We start from the raw sequence: 17,954 nt of genomic DNA, 5'->3' as shown, positions 1-17,954 counted from the left end.
CAGAACCTGTTGAGCTGCAGTTAGAAACCATGGAAGAAGTCAATATTAAATATGGCTGAGACACCATTATAAATATGAATTTATTCCAATAAATTCCGAAAAACAATTATTCTGAACCATCTCCAGATGACATATTGTAACATTTGTTCATTTGAGAACTTAGAAAATACTCAAATGAAAAATGTTTTCAAATAAAACATATCTACATATTTGATTTCTGCAGTTAATTTAAGCCTAGCATTTATTTAGGCTTTATTTATTTATTTCCCCTGCTGAGTCAGCAGTTGTTCCTCCTCCGTTTCCTGCCCCTGCCCTGCAGCGCGCCCCTCTGCTTCGTCCCACGGCCGTCCTGCAGCAGGGCAGGCTGCTCCTGCTCCCTGTCTGAGTCTGCTGCCATTGTGTCTCTGCTGGGGACAGGGCAGGCCTGCAGGGACAGCCTCTGAGTGAGCAAGAGAGGGCAGGAGCCCAGCAGCGCTCTGACGGCCTTTAGCAGCAGCTGGTTGTTCCTGGGCTCAACTGGGCTGCTGGTTCCTATGGAAATGGACAGCGTGAGGACTTGCCTGGAGCTGAAGCAGGAGCACCTGCTGGTGGATCTGGATCTTACCTGGAACTTTTCCTTCTGAGCTCTGCTGCTTCTCTCTGAGGCTCTTCCTCAGGGCTGAAACCTCCAGCTGCAGCGCTTCTACTGCACGCTCACTCTCCTCCACCTCTCTGCACGCTTTCTGTCCACAAACACACACAGCAAGACAGTCTGAAGACACAGGGCTCCCATATACTCACCATGTCAAATCATAAGACTTTCACAGTCAGATTAGCATAGGAACTCAAACTTTAAATACAACAGTAAGGAGGAGAAGGGAAGAAAGAAGAATAAAGTGTAGTTTATCTGGTTCTGCTGGAGGTCTCTTCCTGTTAAAGGAAGTTTTTCCTCTCCACTGTTGCCATATGCATGCTCAGTATGAGGGATTTCTGTAAAATAAACAGGAGTTGCCCATCCCTGATGTAAATGATTGTCTCTACATGTTCATCCAGGAGGAGTGAATCCTGCAAGTCAATGATTTGATGCAACCTGATGGGTCTCATTAGACACTTTGTAAGCTACTTCAATGTACAACTGTTAACTGTTTGATAACTGGTATCAATTGGAATGTATGGGGGATTTAATTGAAATTAATTTTTGTGAAATCCCTTGAGACGACATTTGTTGTGATTTGCTGCTATATAAATAAACTGAATAGAATAAAGGGAAGAAAAAAGTACGAAATGGATGGGAAAAAAGAAAAATGGGACAGATGGAGCGGAGAGCAGATAGAAGCTAGGAAGTAAGGAATGACAGAGAAAAAAGAAAATGGGGTGGAGAAAAATGAATAAAGGAAGTGTGGATGGAATCACACTCTGGAAATACAAATATTTCTCCACACTAATCCAGAATGGGAAAATAAATCAACTTCCAGACCGTGTAGGAACCCTTATATGCGCCTTCACTCCTCCCTCACCTGCAGCTCCACCTGCAGAGAGTCATTCATCTTGTTCATCTCATCCACCTCCTTCAACAGCCCACTGGGGGAGAAGAACCTGGACCTGGAACAGACGGTGGAGCTTTGTGAGCAGGAGCACAGCTGCCACCCGTCTGGGCCGGCATGAGAGCAAAGCTACCCGTGTTTGTTCATGGTGAGGCTATAGCCTGAAGCGGAGCAGGGAGCGGACACCTTCCAGTAGCCCTGCTGCTCCAGGAGACCCAGGTTGGTCACCAGCACCGGGATGTTCACGAAGCGCCTGTAGAGAGCAGAGGACAGCAGTCCTTGAGTAAACGCACCGAGCCGACCTGTCCCACTGGAGCGAGCGTCACCTGCTGCGGGACGTGAAGGCGGAGTACTCCATGCGGTGGGTGGAGTCTGTGGGGGTCACCCTACTGGACGTCAGCAGCAGGAAGATCATGTGGGGGTTCTTCAGAGCGCTCTTCAGCTTGTCATGGACCAGCTTCTCCCTGAACGTCATGTGCTGCTCCGAGTGCCGGCGCTGCCGGTACCAGCCGATAACACTGTCCTGCACCACAAACACTCTACTTCACTGAGACACACTCACACCTCACCTGTCATTCCACTACATCACACAAAGAGTGCTCATTCTGCACTGGTAAAGATGACCTGATGTGATATTAATATCTATACTGGTCCCGATAACGAAAAAAATTTCAGATCAGGTATTGGTGACAATATGCCTGATCAACAAGGCAGATCTATTCAATCAAATTCTATGCTTAGTGCTCTGAGTGACGTCATCCTTTATTTTTTTACATAATATTTATATATCACCTAACTACATTATCGGAACTATATAAAACATTCTTATGTTTTATATAGTTTACTTTCAAGTGTTGTGTTAGTGACACAGGGCAAAATCCTAAGTATCAACATCAGAAGTGAAAATCTGATGCGTAATGTGTTCAATCCTGCTGAGTATGAACACATGAAAACATCCATCATTGCTAATGTCATTAGGCCCACAGTCAACTCTCACTTTAAAATGACATAATAAGACATTCTTGTCTCTTAAACACTGAGAATTTGGACAAAATGTGAAAGACCAACAAAACTGAAAAACAATGAAAGCAAACGTGGGGTTTGGTAAAGAAAAAATTGAAAGGTGCAGCATGCATGTGTATGTTATTTTAATGCCCTAAAATAAAATCACCTTCAGATATTAACTGCAGCTGTGTCCAGTTTTATCTCAGAAGCAGCTATTCTGTTTGCTCAGAGGTTCTTTAGGAAACAGTCAGCATCATAAAGACTAAGAAACCCAGCAGACGGACCTGGGAGGAGGTTAGGATAAAAAACTAGATCCCAAGCTTTGGACTCCTCACAGAACTCTGATTCATCTGAATATGGAGCGACTGTGGACAGACCAAAAAATGGCAGAATGGCCTAGTCAAAGGTCAGACCTTCAACTAAGAATATGTGGCAAAATTGATTTTGAGACAGGAGGGAGATCAGCTTTGTGTTGTGGACGTTATGAGCCAATTACACAGAGAAGGGTAGAAATACTTTTGCAAGACTGATAATAAGGTAAGTAATACAAGGTAGAACACAATCTTAAATGAATGCTACACATTAGATGATAAGGCCACACATATTAAACACCCAAATTAACCTCACAGTCATGTTTTTGGACTTTGTGAGGAAACTGGAGTACTCAGAGAGAACCCATGCATCCACAGGGAGAACATTCAAACTCCATGCAGAAAGATTTGAACCCAAAACCTTCTCACTGCAAGGCAACAGTGCTAGAACTGTCACACATTAAACACATCATGCTACATAAAATATATATATAAAAACAGAAATGTTACCAAACCTTCCACAGTGAGCTGAATCCATCCCTCACCTACCTGCTTGTTATCTGCAAGCATCTCCTGCAGCACATCCAGGTTCACCTCCCCAGAGCTGCTGTACAGACTGACACACACACACACACACACACACACACACACACACACACACACACACACACACACACACACACACACACATATATAGTAAAAGCAACACTGTGCTGATGGCTGATCTGCAGGACTCACATGTTCAGCTTGAGGCAGGCGACATGCTTCTGGATGTCTGTCAGACAAACACATTACACACACTGATGACACACAACTGCTGAGCTCTACACACAGCTGAACATTTCTTGGAGTTCAGATCACATTCTCAGAATTTTTCTGTATACAGAACATGTGGATATAACACACCAAGACAAATAGCAGTCCTACCTGACTCAATAATGGTGCTGCACTAGTGGGTACTCACTGTATATTTCCTCAATGTGAATGTGGTCAGACTGGGAGTCACTGATGGTGACCTGTTCATGGAAGCTGCTTTCTCCCAAAACCAAACCTTCCTGGCAGAGAGGAGAGAGCAGACAGCAGACATCAGGCTGCAGTCCAGCATGCACTGCTCTCTGCTGCAGGAAGTAGCTCCTCAAGGTTTTATGAACAAAAAAACTCATGATAGAGAGATGTGCTGCAACAGCAGGAAGACTTATTTCTCCTACTGGTTTATGTTAACTGCTCCTCTTATGTGATCAGATAACTTTTGTCTGCAGAGTTCTTTCTTGCTCTGCCCACTAAATTAGAATATAGGCGTCTTATACTGTTAATGTTCCAGACCCTTTAGCAACATACAGTTAAATGTACTGTATATTTGACCCTGTGTGGATTAAAGAAAATCACTATAAATTATAACGTGTCTCTTTCATTATGCCCTTTTTAAAAATATATAATTACAGTTATGTAATTCCACCATGAAAAACACCTCTCAATTTAAAAGCCTTTAAAAGCTTTAAAAGCCCAAACTACGAGTATCACTGTATCCAGTGCTGCTATCACAACAGGGCTAAGATTTAAGTTAAAAATGACCCTCTGAATCTCACTGTGAAACTAAATGTATGCCGAATATATTTACAGTGCACAGTAGTTTTGCTGATGCACTTAATCAGTTTCTCAGTATGCATTTTCTACTTGTAAATGCATTACTCCTCAACTTCAAGAATACTTGAGCAGAGTCTGGTGTGTTAACTGGGTTTCAGTGTCACCGGGGCAGCTTTGAATGCTCTCGTGCATTTCATTCCCCGCAGAACGCTAAGTTTCAAATAGGGCAGTTTAAATGCAGCTGACTATACATTAACTTTGCTATCTCTTTGCCAACTGCCATAACTAGAAACAGCATCGCATCGTCAGCAGGGTTCGGAAAGCACGACTGTAAAAGTTCTAAAAGACGTACTCACCACGTCTGAGTCGCTGTTAACATGCTGGAACATGAGAGAAGCTAAAACAGTCCCCGAAATACGAACACTAGGCTCCGACATTATGCCTCTCTATATATTAAATCCAAACAGCCGCCTTCTTCTGTTTCTTCTTCTTCTACTTCCATGCACATAACGGTATGCCACAATACTATATGCCGCCACCTACCGTACCGGAGTATGTAAGACAAGGAGTTGTCTTACTCCGGGTTTCTTGATCTTGACGTGCTGCAGATTTCATAACGCCCAAAGGGAAAGTATTATCGTTCTTCTCTCCGTGGACCAAACACATCCAGAGGTTCTGCTCAGATCAGCTGGACGCTGAAGGATCATCCACTGTCCTGCTACATTCACACATGCTTTTTTCTGCCAGTGCTTGCCAGATTCGGTTCGGTTGTTTTAATCATGGAGCGGTTCTGGGCAACGTTTCCCCAGTAAGTCCTCTTCTTTCAACAGGACGGTCACTGCATGTCATTTATTAAACTTTTTGCGCTGTCAGACTTTCATTTACCTAACTATGTATAACTTATTATTTCTTGTGTTTTATTGACTAGTGTACAGTAAATGCACGTGTACAGTTGACGCTTTTGAGTCCTCAAAAGTTTCTGAATTTAAAGAAACAATAATATTTCATATTTGAGCTGTATCGTACCTTCCTTTGGTCCTGTTTATTAAATTAATAGTAAAATGACTTTAAAATGACGCTTAAAAGTTTAAAATCAAATGGGGTGTAATATATTCTGTCGCAGTAATCAGGAATAACAGCAGTAGTTCTGTGTGTGTTATGCGTATGTGTGCGTGTGTGTTTAGGTATTTTCATACTCACTTACAGGAACAGTTGGGCATCAAGTTAAGCTTTAAGAAGCAATGGACCAGTTAGAGTCCTCAGGTCCTCATGTGTTATCAGGCAGTAACCTTAGCGTTGGACAGCTGCTTCTGGTCAGCAGACACACTAAGTTTAGCCTCACTAGTTGCATTCTGCAGCATTGTTAGCTCTGGTCCTCTTGTAATTCCCCCACTTATCCTCTCTGCTTCCCATTTAAGATGTGCCAGCTCTTTGTAAATAGAACCATTTCTAGTTTGCACCAATTACTCCTGGAGGAGAGAAAAGATTATTAATGAGTCACAGCAGTTAGCTTGTTTGACTGAGAAGGATGGTTACTGGTTTGTAGATGATGAGGTGACCTGAGAGCCGCGGTGATGGAGAACCTTTTGTATGTGGCTGGGATCATTTTCCAGCTGTGGATGTTCGTGGTGGTGTTCTTCATCATGCTTCCTGCCATGTTTGGCCTTTCTCTGGGGGTAACTGAAGTCTACATCCAGGTTCTGGTCAAAATACTTGAGGTAATGTTTTTATTCTCAGTCCTGTTTGAGTCCTCACTAGAAAGTTGTGTGTGTATGTTTAAGCATGCAGCAGTGTGTTGTTCAAAATCATCTGAAAAAACTTTAATGTATTGCAGTGGGCCACATTACGCATCCAGAGGGGCCAGCAGGAGCAGCCCAGCGCCCCAATCCCTCTGCATACAGGTTAGTCCTGATCACCAATAGGAGCTATGCAGGTTTTTGTTTTTATGGAGATATTCAGATTCTCTACCTCAGTCATAAATATATATGTTAGACTGATTTGTGACTCTACATCTGCTTGTCTGATTTTGATGTTCCTGCTGGGATGGACTGGCCTGTCCCCCACCTGTCACCTGCTGACTGTGACAATATGCTCCACATAATAATGGACTTGGATGAAAGAACCAAATAACTAGTGTAGAAATCAGGAGTTACCTCACTTCAGTGATAAAAAACAATAATAAAAAAAAAAGCTTGGGAAAAGGAGAGAACCAGTGAAGAATTAATATCAATAAAACACTAAAAATAACCAAAGACATGAAGATAATTGGAAAAATGCACAAAATAATGATAAAACAATACAAAATTATATCAGATTAAAGAAGCAATTTATTACATATTAAAGGTCATGTAATTAAAACTTAATAATTCCATAAATTCTAAGCAGCAGGAATAACCTTTAATTTCTATCGACGAAATAAATTACATTGAAAATGGAACAAAATACCTAGACATACAGGGAGAAAATAAGTAAGTTCTAAAATAACAAATAATTTTGAAAATAGCAATGATAACGCTAAATGAATATTACAAATGAATAGTGTAAGATTGAAGTTTATTAAAACAGATTGTTTGAAGTTCTCAGTTACGTTCTTCACTGTGTTCTAACATCACTCCGCTAGAGGAGGAGCTCTGCTCTGGGTTAAAAGGTTTCCCTCTGCAGTGGGACTCTTAAACTTTGGTTGCAACATGTGGAGAAGTTCTGCTGCTGATCCTACATGAGGCGGTCTTTGGCAGATTCTTGTTTGGGCTTTAGTACACAATGTTCTGCTGCAGGAAGGATTTGTTTTTCTAACACATGGAGATCATGTGACGCTATGAGAGAGAATCGGGACTGCCCATTGGTCAGCTGCACCATCTGATGTTGGGGTTGTCGCTCAGTGTGGGAAAACTTCTGGCTCGTCTCATGTTGATGATGCAACAGCAGGTTGGGTAACGGTAGCCAAAGAGCAGACTGGGATCAAATTCAGTTTAAACACACATGTGTTTGTTTAAGCTGAATTTGTGTGTGTGTGTGCGTGTGCATACATATGCACACACACACACATACACACACACACACACACACACACACACACACACACGCACACACACACACACACCAAGAAACACTGAAACACAGTGAAGCACTCCTTCTGAGTAGTGAAATGTGAAAAATGTTCACATTTGCCTCCTGGCCTGAGGCGATCATTTATTTTTGGAAATAAGTTTGAGAAAACAAACAAGCAGAGAGATGATCATTAATCTTACCTGCAGCCTTGAACACCCATCTGTTTGTGAGAATATCCACTGTACGACATTGCTGAACTTACACAACAGAAAAGTATTTACTCTCTGACTTCTGAAGTAAAAGCACATTATTAGTACACAAAGCTTTATGTTATAGCCAATCCTTTGTGGACATGGTGTGTAGGTGTGATGATGTCACCGTAATGCCCAGGCTGGAACTGTTCAGTTCAGCTTCAGGTCTGTCCATCCCATTCATTTAATTAGTTCTCAGAAAAACTGATATGAAAAAGAAAACAGGAAGCTGAGGGAGACTCGGCTGTGCCTGTGGGGGTAAACATGAGGTCAGCAGCCTCATGATCCTCCACATGCTGTCAACATTACACATTACACATTGCCTGAATCTCATTTCATCTTCATTTTCCCAGCACACAAACAGCTGTGTGAGGAATTACCAACTATTGTTTTCATATTGAGCTTTCTGTGTATTACTATGCAGGGAGCTGAAGCTGCAGACATCTGTGCTGTGAAGTTTGTTGTATTTGGTGGTTTACTCTGTGATCAAAAGTCAACATAAAAACAACAAATAAGCCTAAGAAATATCCAGTAGTTTTATAAAATGACTTTTTTTTATTGTTATTTAAACTTTATTTAACCAGGAAACACCCACAATGGGACTTCTGGCCAACATGACAGCAGGGCCTGTCTTTGCAAAATAAGCTCACATCACAACAGCTGCCAGTTGGTGTAACAGTTTGGACAGATAAGCATCATCAGTCCAAATGATCTGGGTTTGGTTTGCAGACGCAGAACCTGGGCAGCTTCCAGTTACTGAGTAAACTACATGGCACTCTGCATGCCAGTGTTATTTGTTGGTTTCCCATAAATACAATTCCTTAGAATAGACTGTGGGTAGACTATGGAAAGTAAGTGATAGGAAATAAAGTCACTAAGCCAACCCTTTATGTTATTTACAACTGCATTCTAAGTACTGCCTTATCTGCACAAACTGACCACAAGCGTCGTCATGCATGAACTGGAAGGGAACTGGACCCTGCAGTCAGTGGGCCCTTGAAGTGCCGTTGAGACTCTGCACTAATGTAAATGACCGGATGCCATATCAGGTGCAAAAACCCCCATTATGAGTCTGAACTGATGCATTGTCAGTATAAAGTCTTGCTGGTAGCTGGTATGAGATGTTCTTAACAGGGTGAATCAACCAGTATCAATCTGTTCATAACTGCCACTGTAACTTCAGAAAAAGCTAGTGCGTTTTTTCTTTTTTTTTATTTGTCTAAAGATTTTAGACATTTTTAAAGAACTTTGCATCTTAAACAAGTGTCACTGGATCTTTACTGCATTTTTCTATTTTTTTAACTTTGTGTCTTGCTGAACCTCAGTGGAGGTTTTAGTCCACCTCTGGGCTTTAAACAGTTTTTGAAATGAAAATTTGTTTTAATAATTTTAATCATGTGATGATGAAAAAAATATGTCAAACAATTTGCTTTCCCATAAAAATCTAATAACTTAAAGTCAAAACTCCATGACCTTTTTCTTGCTGTGACATGAAGGTAGAACTACCTCTGGTTCTGCTGGTTGTCTTGCAGGGATCATAGAGCGAGTGGGGGGGTCCATGGAGGAGGAGATGTGGCAGCTCCGGTGCTCTCGGCCTGAGGCGGCAGGGGCCTTCTGTTTGAGTGATGGTGTGTATTTCTGTAAGAAGGGTCTGGAGAGCATTGTGGAGGACCAGGTGACGCAGAGATTTTCCTCAGAGGAGTTGGCTTCCTGGAACCTTCTGACCCGCACCAACCAAAACTTCTACTACATCAGCCTCCGCCTCACCATCATCTGGGGTCTCGGAGTGTTTGTGCGATACTGCGTCCTCTTACCCTTCAGGTCAGTCAGTGTGACACAGATCAGCCTCCCAGAGGCTGGGACAGACATCAGACTAGAAGCTGCGAAGAGTTCAGCTTCCTCTGGCCGACAGTGAACAAACACAAAGTCTGAGTCATGACAGGAATATATTCTGGTTTATTATTTGGTATGGAGCTTAATGTCAGAGCAAATGATCTGAAACTCCTCTGACAGACCTGCAGGGGTTTCTCTGTTATAAATCAGAAAAAAAACAAGTATTTCAACACAAATTTCAATCTGTGAGGAGTTTAACATGAATCTGTTAGAAGACTATGTGATTTTCTGCAGGATTGCTCTGGCCTCTACCGGTATCTCCTGGCTGGTGATTGGAACATGTGTGGTTGGATTTCTGCCTGAGAGCAGGTAAAATACTAGAAATAAACACATCATTTCAGTGTCTTGTAAAATGATAAAATACTTTAATGTATTTTATTTGGATTTTATGCAACTGACCGACACAAAATACCATAGAAATGTGATTAAAAACAAATTTCTAAAGAGCAAATTCTTTTCAGATAAATTCTTGAAAAATGTGGTGTGCATTTGAATTTAGTCCCACTGACTCAATACTTTGTAGAAACACATTTTGCTGTCATACAGCTGCAGGTCCTATAGGGGCAAATCTCTATCAGGTTGGTGCATCTAAGGATTTATTTTCTACTGCCTAACCCTAACCGTCACATACTTAACCCTATATCAAACCCTAACCCTCCCCACCTTAGTCCTAAGCCTAAACCCTAACCCAAAAACATTTCCCCTCATGGGGATCAAGAAAATGTCTCCACAAGGAGCAATGGTTCCCACATTGTAGACAGAAATAGGTTCCTACAAGGATATAAACACCTCGTACACAAACACGCACGCACACACACGCACACACACACACACACACACACACACACACACACACACACACACACACACACACACACACCCACACACACACACACACACACACACACACACACAAACATATACACTCTTTTTACTTACTACGTAAATCACATTTGGTTTCACATTTTATTTACCAGTATCAGAGGAATGTGGGCTGAAAATAACTGCTGGCAATTCATCTAAGATTTGTATTTGTAAAAATATCTGCTTTGTGTTGGTCTCTCACATAAAATACAATGAGGTTTAGAGCTGTAAAATGTACAATAAGTCAGAAGTGTGATGGGTATTTTGACACAGTGCTTTGAATAGCAGTGTTCTATTTTTAAAGCGTATTCTGAAGCCTTCCCAATACTCCTGTGTTTTTTCTACGTATCAGTGCAAAGAACTGGCTGAGTGAGCTGGTCCACCTGACCTGCTACAGGATCTGTGCCAGAGGACTGTCTGCTACCATCCACTACCACAACAAGTCAGTCACACTCCAACTTCCAACACGTTGCTGTATTTTTCATTTAAAGTTGTTTGTTTGCAAAATGTAGAGTTTAAAGAACAAAGTCTAAACTTAGACATTAAATAACAAATGATTTCAAACCGTGTAGTTTCTTCTCTTATTTTGTGAAATGAAATGATTGATAGAATAACAGCCTAATAATAAAAATGTATTATGCTCTTATTAAAATTAAATGAAACTAGATGCTAAATAATAGTATTCAGGCATATAGACTCATATTCTTTTCCCATGCCTTATTGTTGATGTGATGAAAATGTTTTTTTCAGACCAGGAACTAAAATAATCTGGCTCTTTAGAAGAATTTGCACGAACTATGCACAGTTTGAATTTGGAAATTCCAAAGTTAGGAATTGCTGTTGCTCTACTCAGTGTTGTGAGCTCCACATTGGCCTGTGTGCTGGTGTTTCTGCAGAGAAAACAGGCCTCAGAAGGGAGGAATATGTGTTGCGAACCACACCACCCCCATCGACGTGGTGATCCTGGCCAATGATGGCTGCTACGCCATGGTGAGTCTTACTTCTGGGGAAAATCAGTGAGTCTGTGACTCCTTCTGTAATGCCACCTTGTCCACAGGTCGGACAGACTCATGGAGGTCTGCTGGGTATCCTTCAGAAGTCCATGGTCAGGTCCTGCCCCCACGTCTGGTTTGAGAGATCGGAGATGAAGGACCGAAACACAGTGACCAGAAGGTGACGACTAGGTTCACATGACAATAAGAAGTTTTATGACAACTAGTTAGAAAGAACTCCTAAAAAAAAAACGCATCTAGAGCCAGAACAACTAATGGACTTTATGTCCTACAGATCAATGTGACATAAAAACTAAGGCAGACAATCGATGTCTCAATCTGAGTCCAGCTGTTGCATTAGCATTAGCCCCTCCCACTCAGAGTAAGGAATAGGACATGTATGAATTTCTGTCAGATGAGATTATGTGTTAAACATTCAGTGTTATCAGGACTGTTGCCTTGATTCTTTCATACACGTTTGAGAAATCCTTTAATCTCTCTTGAGCAAAACACTTAACCTGCCTTACCTGCTGGTGTTGGTCAGAGGGTCTGGTGCTGACTCTGTCAGACTACTGCAGGGCAGTGGTGACCACATGCAGCAGCAGCTCACCCCCATCAGCATGTGAATGACTGAATGTAACGTGAAGCGTTTTTTGCCAAAGGACAGTCTTAACAAAGTGCTATACAAGTACAGTCCATTTGCCAGTTTTCCTGTCCACTGTTGCTCCATGCGTGCTCGTGCTGTAAAGTCAGCAACATAATTCAAGCGCCCCCTGCTGGTCCAGGAGGAATGAATTCTGCAATTCAATCTGCTGGGTTTCCTTAGAAACGTTTGAATCCACTTTGAATAATTAATTGAGCTTACTGTTTGATAACTAGGATCAATTGGAATGCATGTGTGACTGGATTGAAATGACTTTTTTTGTAAAGTGTCTTGGGGTGATAGTTGTTGTGAATTTGTCCTATAAACAAAGTGAATTGAAATGAACTGATGACCAAAGTGCTAAACAGAAGAACATGAAATTGAAGGAAGGCAAAATAAAAACTTGCAAGTACATGAAACAAAGCTAGAAAAAAGATAAAGGCAGCTAAGCAATAGTGTACTAAAACCTCAAAGTCACACTGAAGACAACACAGACTGCAGGAGCTGCATGCGATCCAGCGGTCAGCCCAGACTCCCAGTTCAGCTCAGACTATCACACTGGATGACTCATTCTCAGTCATGCCTTCAGCATAAGGGTTCAGCTCACACATGATTGGTCACCCTCATGCTTTGTGACCACACTACAGGAAGAATACACTATGTGGTCACTGTTAAAGATGATTCAGGATTTATTTAACCCACCAAAGAACCAGAGGTCGAGGCGCTCTGTGAGAACTCACAATGAGGAGATCTGCTTTGTTACTGAAATCATGTTAAGATTGTTTGATTGTTGTGAGGATGACTCGGGGCTTTACATCCATGTCTCTGCAGACTGAGGCATCACGTCGCTGCAAAGACCAAACTTCCCATCCTCATATTTCCTGAAGGTCTGAGTCTTATGTCACTTTGCACATAAAGATGATCGTCATGGTTTAGTGACGTCTGTCTCTTTGTTTCCAACAGGAACATGTGTCAACAACACCTCAGTCATGATGTTCAAAAAGGGAAGCTTTGAAATCGGAGGAACCATTTATCCAGTAGCTATTAAGGTAGAAACAACCAGTTGGACTCTCCTGGTTCTCCGGTTCAGGTTGAAGTGAATTGGTTTGCTTTGTGTCTGTTCCAGTACGACCGTCGCTTCGGGGATGCTTTCTGGAACAGCAGCAAATACAACATGGTTAGCTACCTGCTGCGCATGATGACCAGCTGGGCCATAGTGGTCAATGTGTGGTATCTCCCTCCCATGACCATACAGGTACTCAATGCTCCTTCCAATACATCATACTGGCTGTGAGCACAATCACAAACTGAATGGAACATGTATGCTAACTGACACCTTTGTTCACTATTTAAAATCATTGCAGACATTAACAATTATTCATCTAATAGTGTGTCTTTTAAATAAAGATATAATGAATGAAAAAGTTGCAGATGAATGTAATGTCAGGGCTGGTAAACACTCTTCTAATTCTTTCCTGGACATGTTAGTGTACATTTCATTTTGACCTGTAGGTGGCAGTCTTGTCCTTCTGTGAAGATTCACAGCCACAGATATTTCTTACAAACTTCACTGTTTCACTGTTAGACCTGTTGTCATGGGTTTGCGATGAAAATAATTTCTAAACATTTCAGAATGTTAGAGAATTTATTGGCACAATTTTATTCATTTTGCCTCGAAATAACAACAATGGACTTGGTGCTAGCAGGTTATTTTGTGACAAGTCTGAAGCGGAGTGCAAAGTAGATTTTTGCAATGATGTTCATTTTCAAAAACGTTTATAGACCTCAGAATGAGGTGAATTTCAGATGATAACCTACATGGTAACATAGAGTGTATTAAGAAACTGAACTTTTGTGAAGAACCAGATTTCTATTTGAATACAGGCTAAATTAATCACCGAGCCTTAAAGGGGCAGCATCATGTAAAATTTACTTTTTTGTTATAATGTTAATATCTCATCAGGAGTGTTGTCTTGATTTTTTCATACATGTTTGAGAAATCCTTTAATCTCCAATGGCAACCATTCAGCTGTGCAAAACTCTGACCTAGCTCCTTAGGGAAGCAGCTCTTCCTCTAAGTTGTAGTTTCCAAGCCTCCATGCTTCCACATCACAAAGCAGCCAAGTGGGCATGTGGACTCCTTCAAACTAGCCAGCAGCAATTAGTTAACAGCTGCTGGAACTGAGCATCTGCTGAGCTCATTGTAGGAGCTACTGAGAAGACCAGCATTGTACTTCTCAGAGCAACGCTGGTAGAAACATTAACAGGTTAATAAAGGAGCAGAGCAGGAGTTTTTAAAGAGACAAAGGCCCAATTTCATGGTGTTAATTTACAAAGTCACATTTCTTTTAAGTCATATTTGATATATGTAACATTTTTATAACAATTAAAGTTAACTGTCAAATCATCTTCACACATTTAATGGTGCTATAAAATAGCACTATGTGCCTGGAAAATACATCATACTGTCTCTTTAAACTATACACAACACTCATTACAAATGCAGGCAGTGCAGAGATCTCTAAACCAATCACAATTATTTCTCTGCATGTTTGCTTCTCAGAGTGAGATGCAGAAACCAAAAACGAATTGTATTACTTTGTTGTTACTCATCAACAAAGTATGATTATCTGGTCCACTTTTGAAAGAGTTTTAAAATTGGATGGAACTTTTTCACCATCAGTCACAAAATAGGTTTTGCAATATCTTAATAAGAAATCCAAGCATACAGCTATGTGTGATTATAATTTTACTGATTTCAATGAATTTACTTGATTTAAGGGTAAACCACATCTCCTGTGCAAAAAATCATCCAACATGAAAGTCTCCATCCAGACCTGCCCAGTTCTTTCTACTGTGGGTCTGAGCTGCAGTGTTTGGTTCTGACTGACTGTTTATGTGTTGTGAGCAGGATGGAGAGGATGCAGCTCAGTTTGCCAACAGAGTCAAGTCTGTCATTGCTCATCAGGGAGGACTGCTGGACCTGGCATGGTGAGGACAAGCCTCCGCTCAACACACTCATTAGATCCGATCTATTCTCTGGCCTTAACTCATCCCACTCTGCAACTGTGGGATGAGTTGCATTAGTTGCATTAGTGAAAATTGTCTAAGTGATTAAATGTTTTGAAAAGTTTTGAATGACAAGAAATAAAGGGAAAGAGAATAGCAGACAGGAAATAAAGCAGCTTATAGAACCTGGTGTGAACAGATGGACTCACAAAGGAAGACAGACTATTATCATCCAGCTCATGAGACGTATGTGGCTAGAGCTCAGGAAGGTCAGAAGGTCACAGAGGCTAACAGAGATGCACATGTGGAAAGTTCCCTTTCAGTGTAAATGTGATGTATTTGTGAACTGCAAACCTTCACAGTGGGGTGGCAGCCATTTTAAGCTGAATGGTTCTAAACATCGGGCTGTGAATGTGCTTCTTGTAGGGATGGAGGACTGAAGAGATGCAAAGTGAGGGATTCCTTGAAGGAGGAGCAGCAGAAGATGTACAGCAACATCATAGTGGGACAAAACCACATCAGAACCACAAAAACATGCAGTGAGACCAGAGAGGATCAATAATGCTGGATCAATGAAGAACATGTGATCAGCTGTTAGCTTGGAAACTGATGAAGTATCAGAAGCTCCAGCTGACTGTTCCATTGGACAGGAATGTGTTAATATTCCACCAGGCTTTTGTTTTCATTAAATGTTTTGTATGTACTTTGTGTGCGTGTGTGTGTGGGGGGTGTGTGTGTGTGTGTGTGCATGTGTGTGTATATGCGTGTGTGTGCAGTAATGTCCATCCACCAGCAGGGAGCAGTGTGTGATAACATAGTCTTTCTGTCTTGCTCCTCCCTGGATTGGAGGACTTGTCCTGTTTCTCTTACAGGCAGTGTCACCACGGCGACGGTTCTTTCTGTGAGAATGTGGGATGTTATTTTTATAGAGCTGTAGTTATAGAACAGAAAATAAAAAAAAAATATTTCTTATAACAAAAAGAAACTTAAAGATCCATCATTCACTGAAAGATTCTACATTCATTGGTTGATTCTTTTTACATTACATTTTCATGCGAACGTCACATATTTGACGGTACTTCAGCACTGATTCCTAACTGCAGGAATGTCCAACGGATTGTGGATTTTTTTAAAAATGACTTCTTTCCTTTTTCATGATTTTCTGTGCAAATTAAAGAGAATAGTTTTGATTTTCACACTTTTTAAATATGGCAAATACTTTGGAATTTTAAGCCTGCACTGCAGAAAGGATAAAACTGTGGGGATTGAAATGGAAAAATAAAGGTGAAAGAGATGAGTTATTGACATTTCTTTTTTCAGATAGTTACATGTTTGGTTCACAAACTTGGAATATGTGGAATGTTTAATATTGGAACCTTTTTTAATGTTCTGATTACCAGAATGTTACCAGAACCATGTTAATGATAATCATAATTAAGTAAAGTTATTTATAAAACAAAGATAAAAATCACTAAGTACCTTACAGTAAATGCATACACAGTACCAGTGATTTACCAGTTTGAACATTTAAATTACATAAAGATTAAATCCATTAAATCTAAAACAAACAGGAGGCTTTATGTGCTTCTTAAAGAAATCCAAACTGTGTAAAATGTAAAACACTGATGAGATTTTTCTTACGTAGCTCAATAAGTGAACAGCAGGATTTTAAAAATAGTAATTAAACAGGAATTCTGTGTTTTTCCTCAAGAGTTCAGAGTTTCCACTTGAACACGATCATCACAAAACCTTTTTACTAAGACACATTAAACGGCTCAATTAGAAACTTACCACTAACATGAGAATTATACTTATTGTATATAAGCCTCCTTGATTTTGAAATATTTCCTAAATTAAAAATCAATCTCATATCAGCAGTTTAAAATGGCAGCTTCTGATTAGTCAAACCTTTAGTATGATATTTTAACCAAAAATTACATCGGTATGATTTTAAATGATTTTTCATTGTCTGTGAAGGAGTTCGGTTGATTGGAGAAATGTGAGGATTTCTAATCCAGAACACACTGAAGGGACAGTGAGATCTGTTCATTCTGACTGAGGTTCTGCTCCTCTAAAACACAAGAATCCTAAACTCACGCTGTCAACAACGGATCCTCTACTGGAGATATTTCCTTTCAGGGGTGTTGCAACTAAGCATTTTTACAGCATAAAAAAATCAATTTACTGTGTATTCCCAGAACATTAAATTAAAATCTTGGTACATAAAATGTTTTTTCTCCATTAATATTAGAGCTCCTTACAATGTAATTGTCCAGTGACTGAATATAACATATATCAATCACACTTCATACAATGAGTGTTAAATCACCTTGAAATTAAATTCAGTTTAATTATGACAGCCAGTTAGTTCATCTTTAATAATTGTAATAATTTAAATAACACAGTAGTGATAAAACAATATGCAGCATGGAGATAATTATTTAAAATATTGTGATTTAAAAAGAAAACAGTAATAGAGCTGTAAACTACTTACAATGGTGACAATAATAAATCATAATACTCTTCAAACCGTACATGTACTGTAAAAAATAATAATAATAAATCACAGAATTTAAACCTTAAATACTGAAACGACAGCAGAAAAACCTGCCTCCTGCAGACCTGACTGAACAGCTGTTATAAATCCATAAATTTCATGAAATACGCTGTCAAGGTCAATGATAATACATTCGGTATCATGTTTTAAATTCTGTTTTATTTTTTATTGTTTACAGGTCAGAGAATGGGATATTTTTTAAAAACTCAGAGAAGAGGTCAGAGGACAGATCTGACTATGTATCAAACTGCCTTGAATTTTATACTATTACTAA

At 40.3% G+C, this 17,954-nt stretch overlaps 2 protein-coding genes across 3 annotated transcripts; one reads left to right on the top strand and one right to left on the bottom strand.

The window, feature by feature from the left end:
• Positions 1-66: 66 nt before the first annotated feature.
• Positions 67-5,089, bottom strand: abraxas1 (abraxas 1, BRCA1 A complex subunit). 2 transcript variants are annotated; one of them, XM_088010711.1, is made up of 9 exons: positions 4,967-5,089; positions 3,804-3,894; positions 3,578-3,614; positions 3,389-3,455; positions 1,850-2,046; positions 1,657-1,776; positions 1,497-1,581; positions 605-722; positions 67-531 (listed from the first exon to the last, which is right to left on the bottom strand). In XM_088010711.1, the coding sequence occupies exons 1-9, from the start codon at positions 5,087-5,089 to the stop codon at positions 278-280; spliced, it is 1,092 nt and encodes a 363-aa protein (XP_087866837.1). In that variant the 3' UTR covers positions 67-277. The 2 variants fall into 2 exon arrangements, with proteins under 2 accessions (XP_087866837.1, XP_014865738.1); XM_015010252.2 differs by lacking the exon at positions 4,967-5,089 and adding an exon at positions 4,780-4,932.
• A 1-nt stretch (position 5,090) lies between these two features.
• Positions 5,091-16,420, top strand: gpat3 (glycerol-3-phosphate acyltransferase 3). The gene is made up of 13 exons (XM_088010710.1): positions 5,091-5,231; positions 5,970-6,141; positions 6,258-6,324; positions 9,255-9,543; positions 9,850-9,924; positions 10,832-10,921; positions 11,376-11,469; positions 11,537-11,652; positions 12,946-13,001; positions 13,078-13,163; positions 13,241-13,369; positions 15,026-15,105; positions 15,550-16,420. The coding sequence occupies exons 2-13, from the start codon at positions 5,998-6,000 to the stop codon at positions 15,683-15,685; spliced, it is 1,362 nt and encodes a 453-aa protein (XP_087866836.1). The 5' UTR covers positions 5,091-5,231; positions 5,970-5,997; the 3' UTR covers positions 15,686-16,420.
• The last annotated feature ends 1,534 nt before the right edge of the window (positions 16,421-17,954 follow it).

This window comes from Poecilia mexicana, unplaced genomic scaffold, assembly GCF_051168715.1.
Source record: "Poecilia mexicana isolate PSO_F unplaced genomic scaffold, ASM5116871v1 scaffold_12, whole genome shotgun sequence".
Classification (NCBI taxonomy): Eukaryota; Metazoa; Chordata; class Actinopteri; order Cyprinodontiformes; family Poeciliidae; genus Poecilia; species Poecilia mexicana.
Note: the sequence above shows the minus strand (reverse complement) of the source record. Positions and strands in the feature narration are given on the sequence as shown.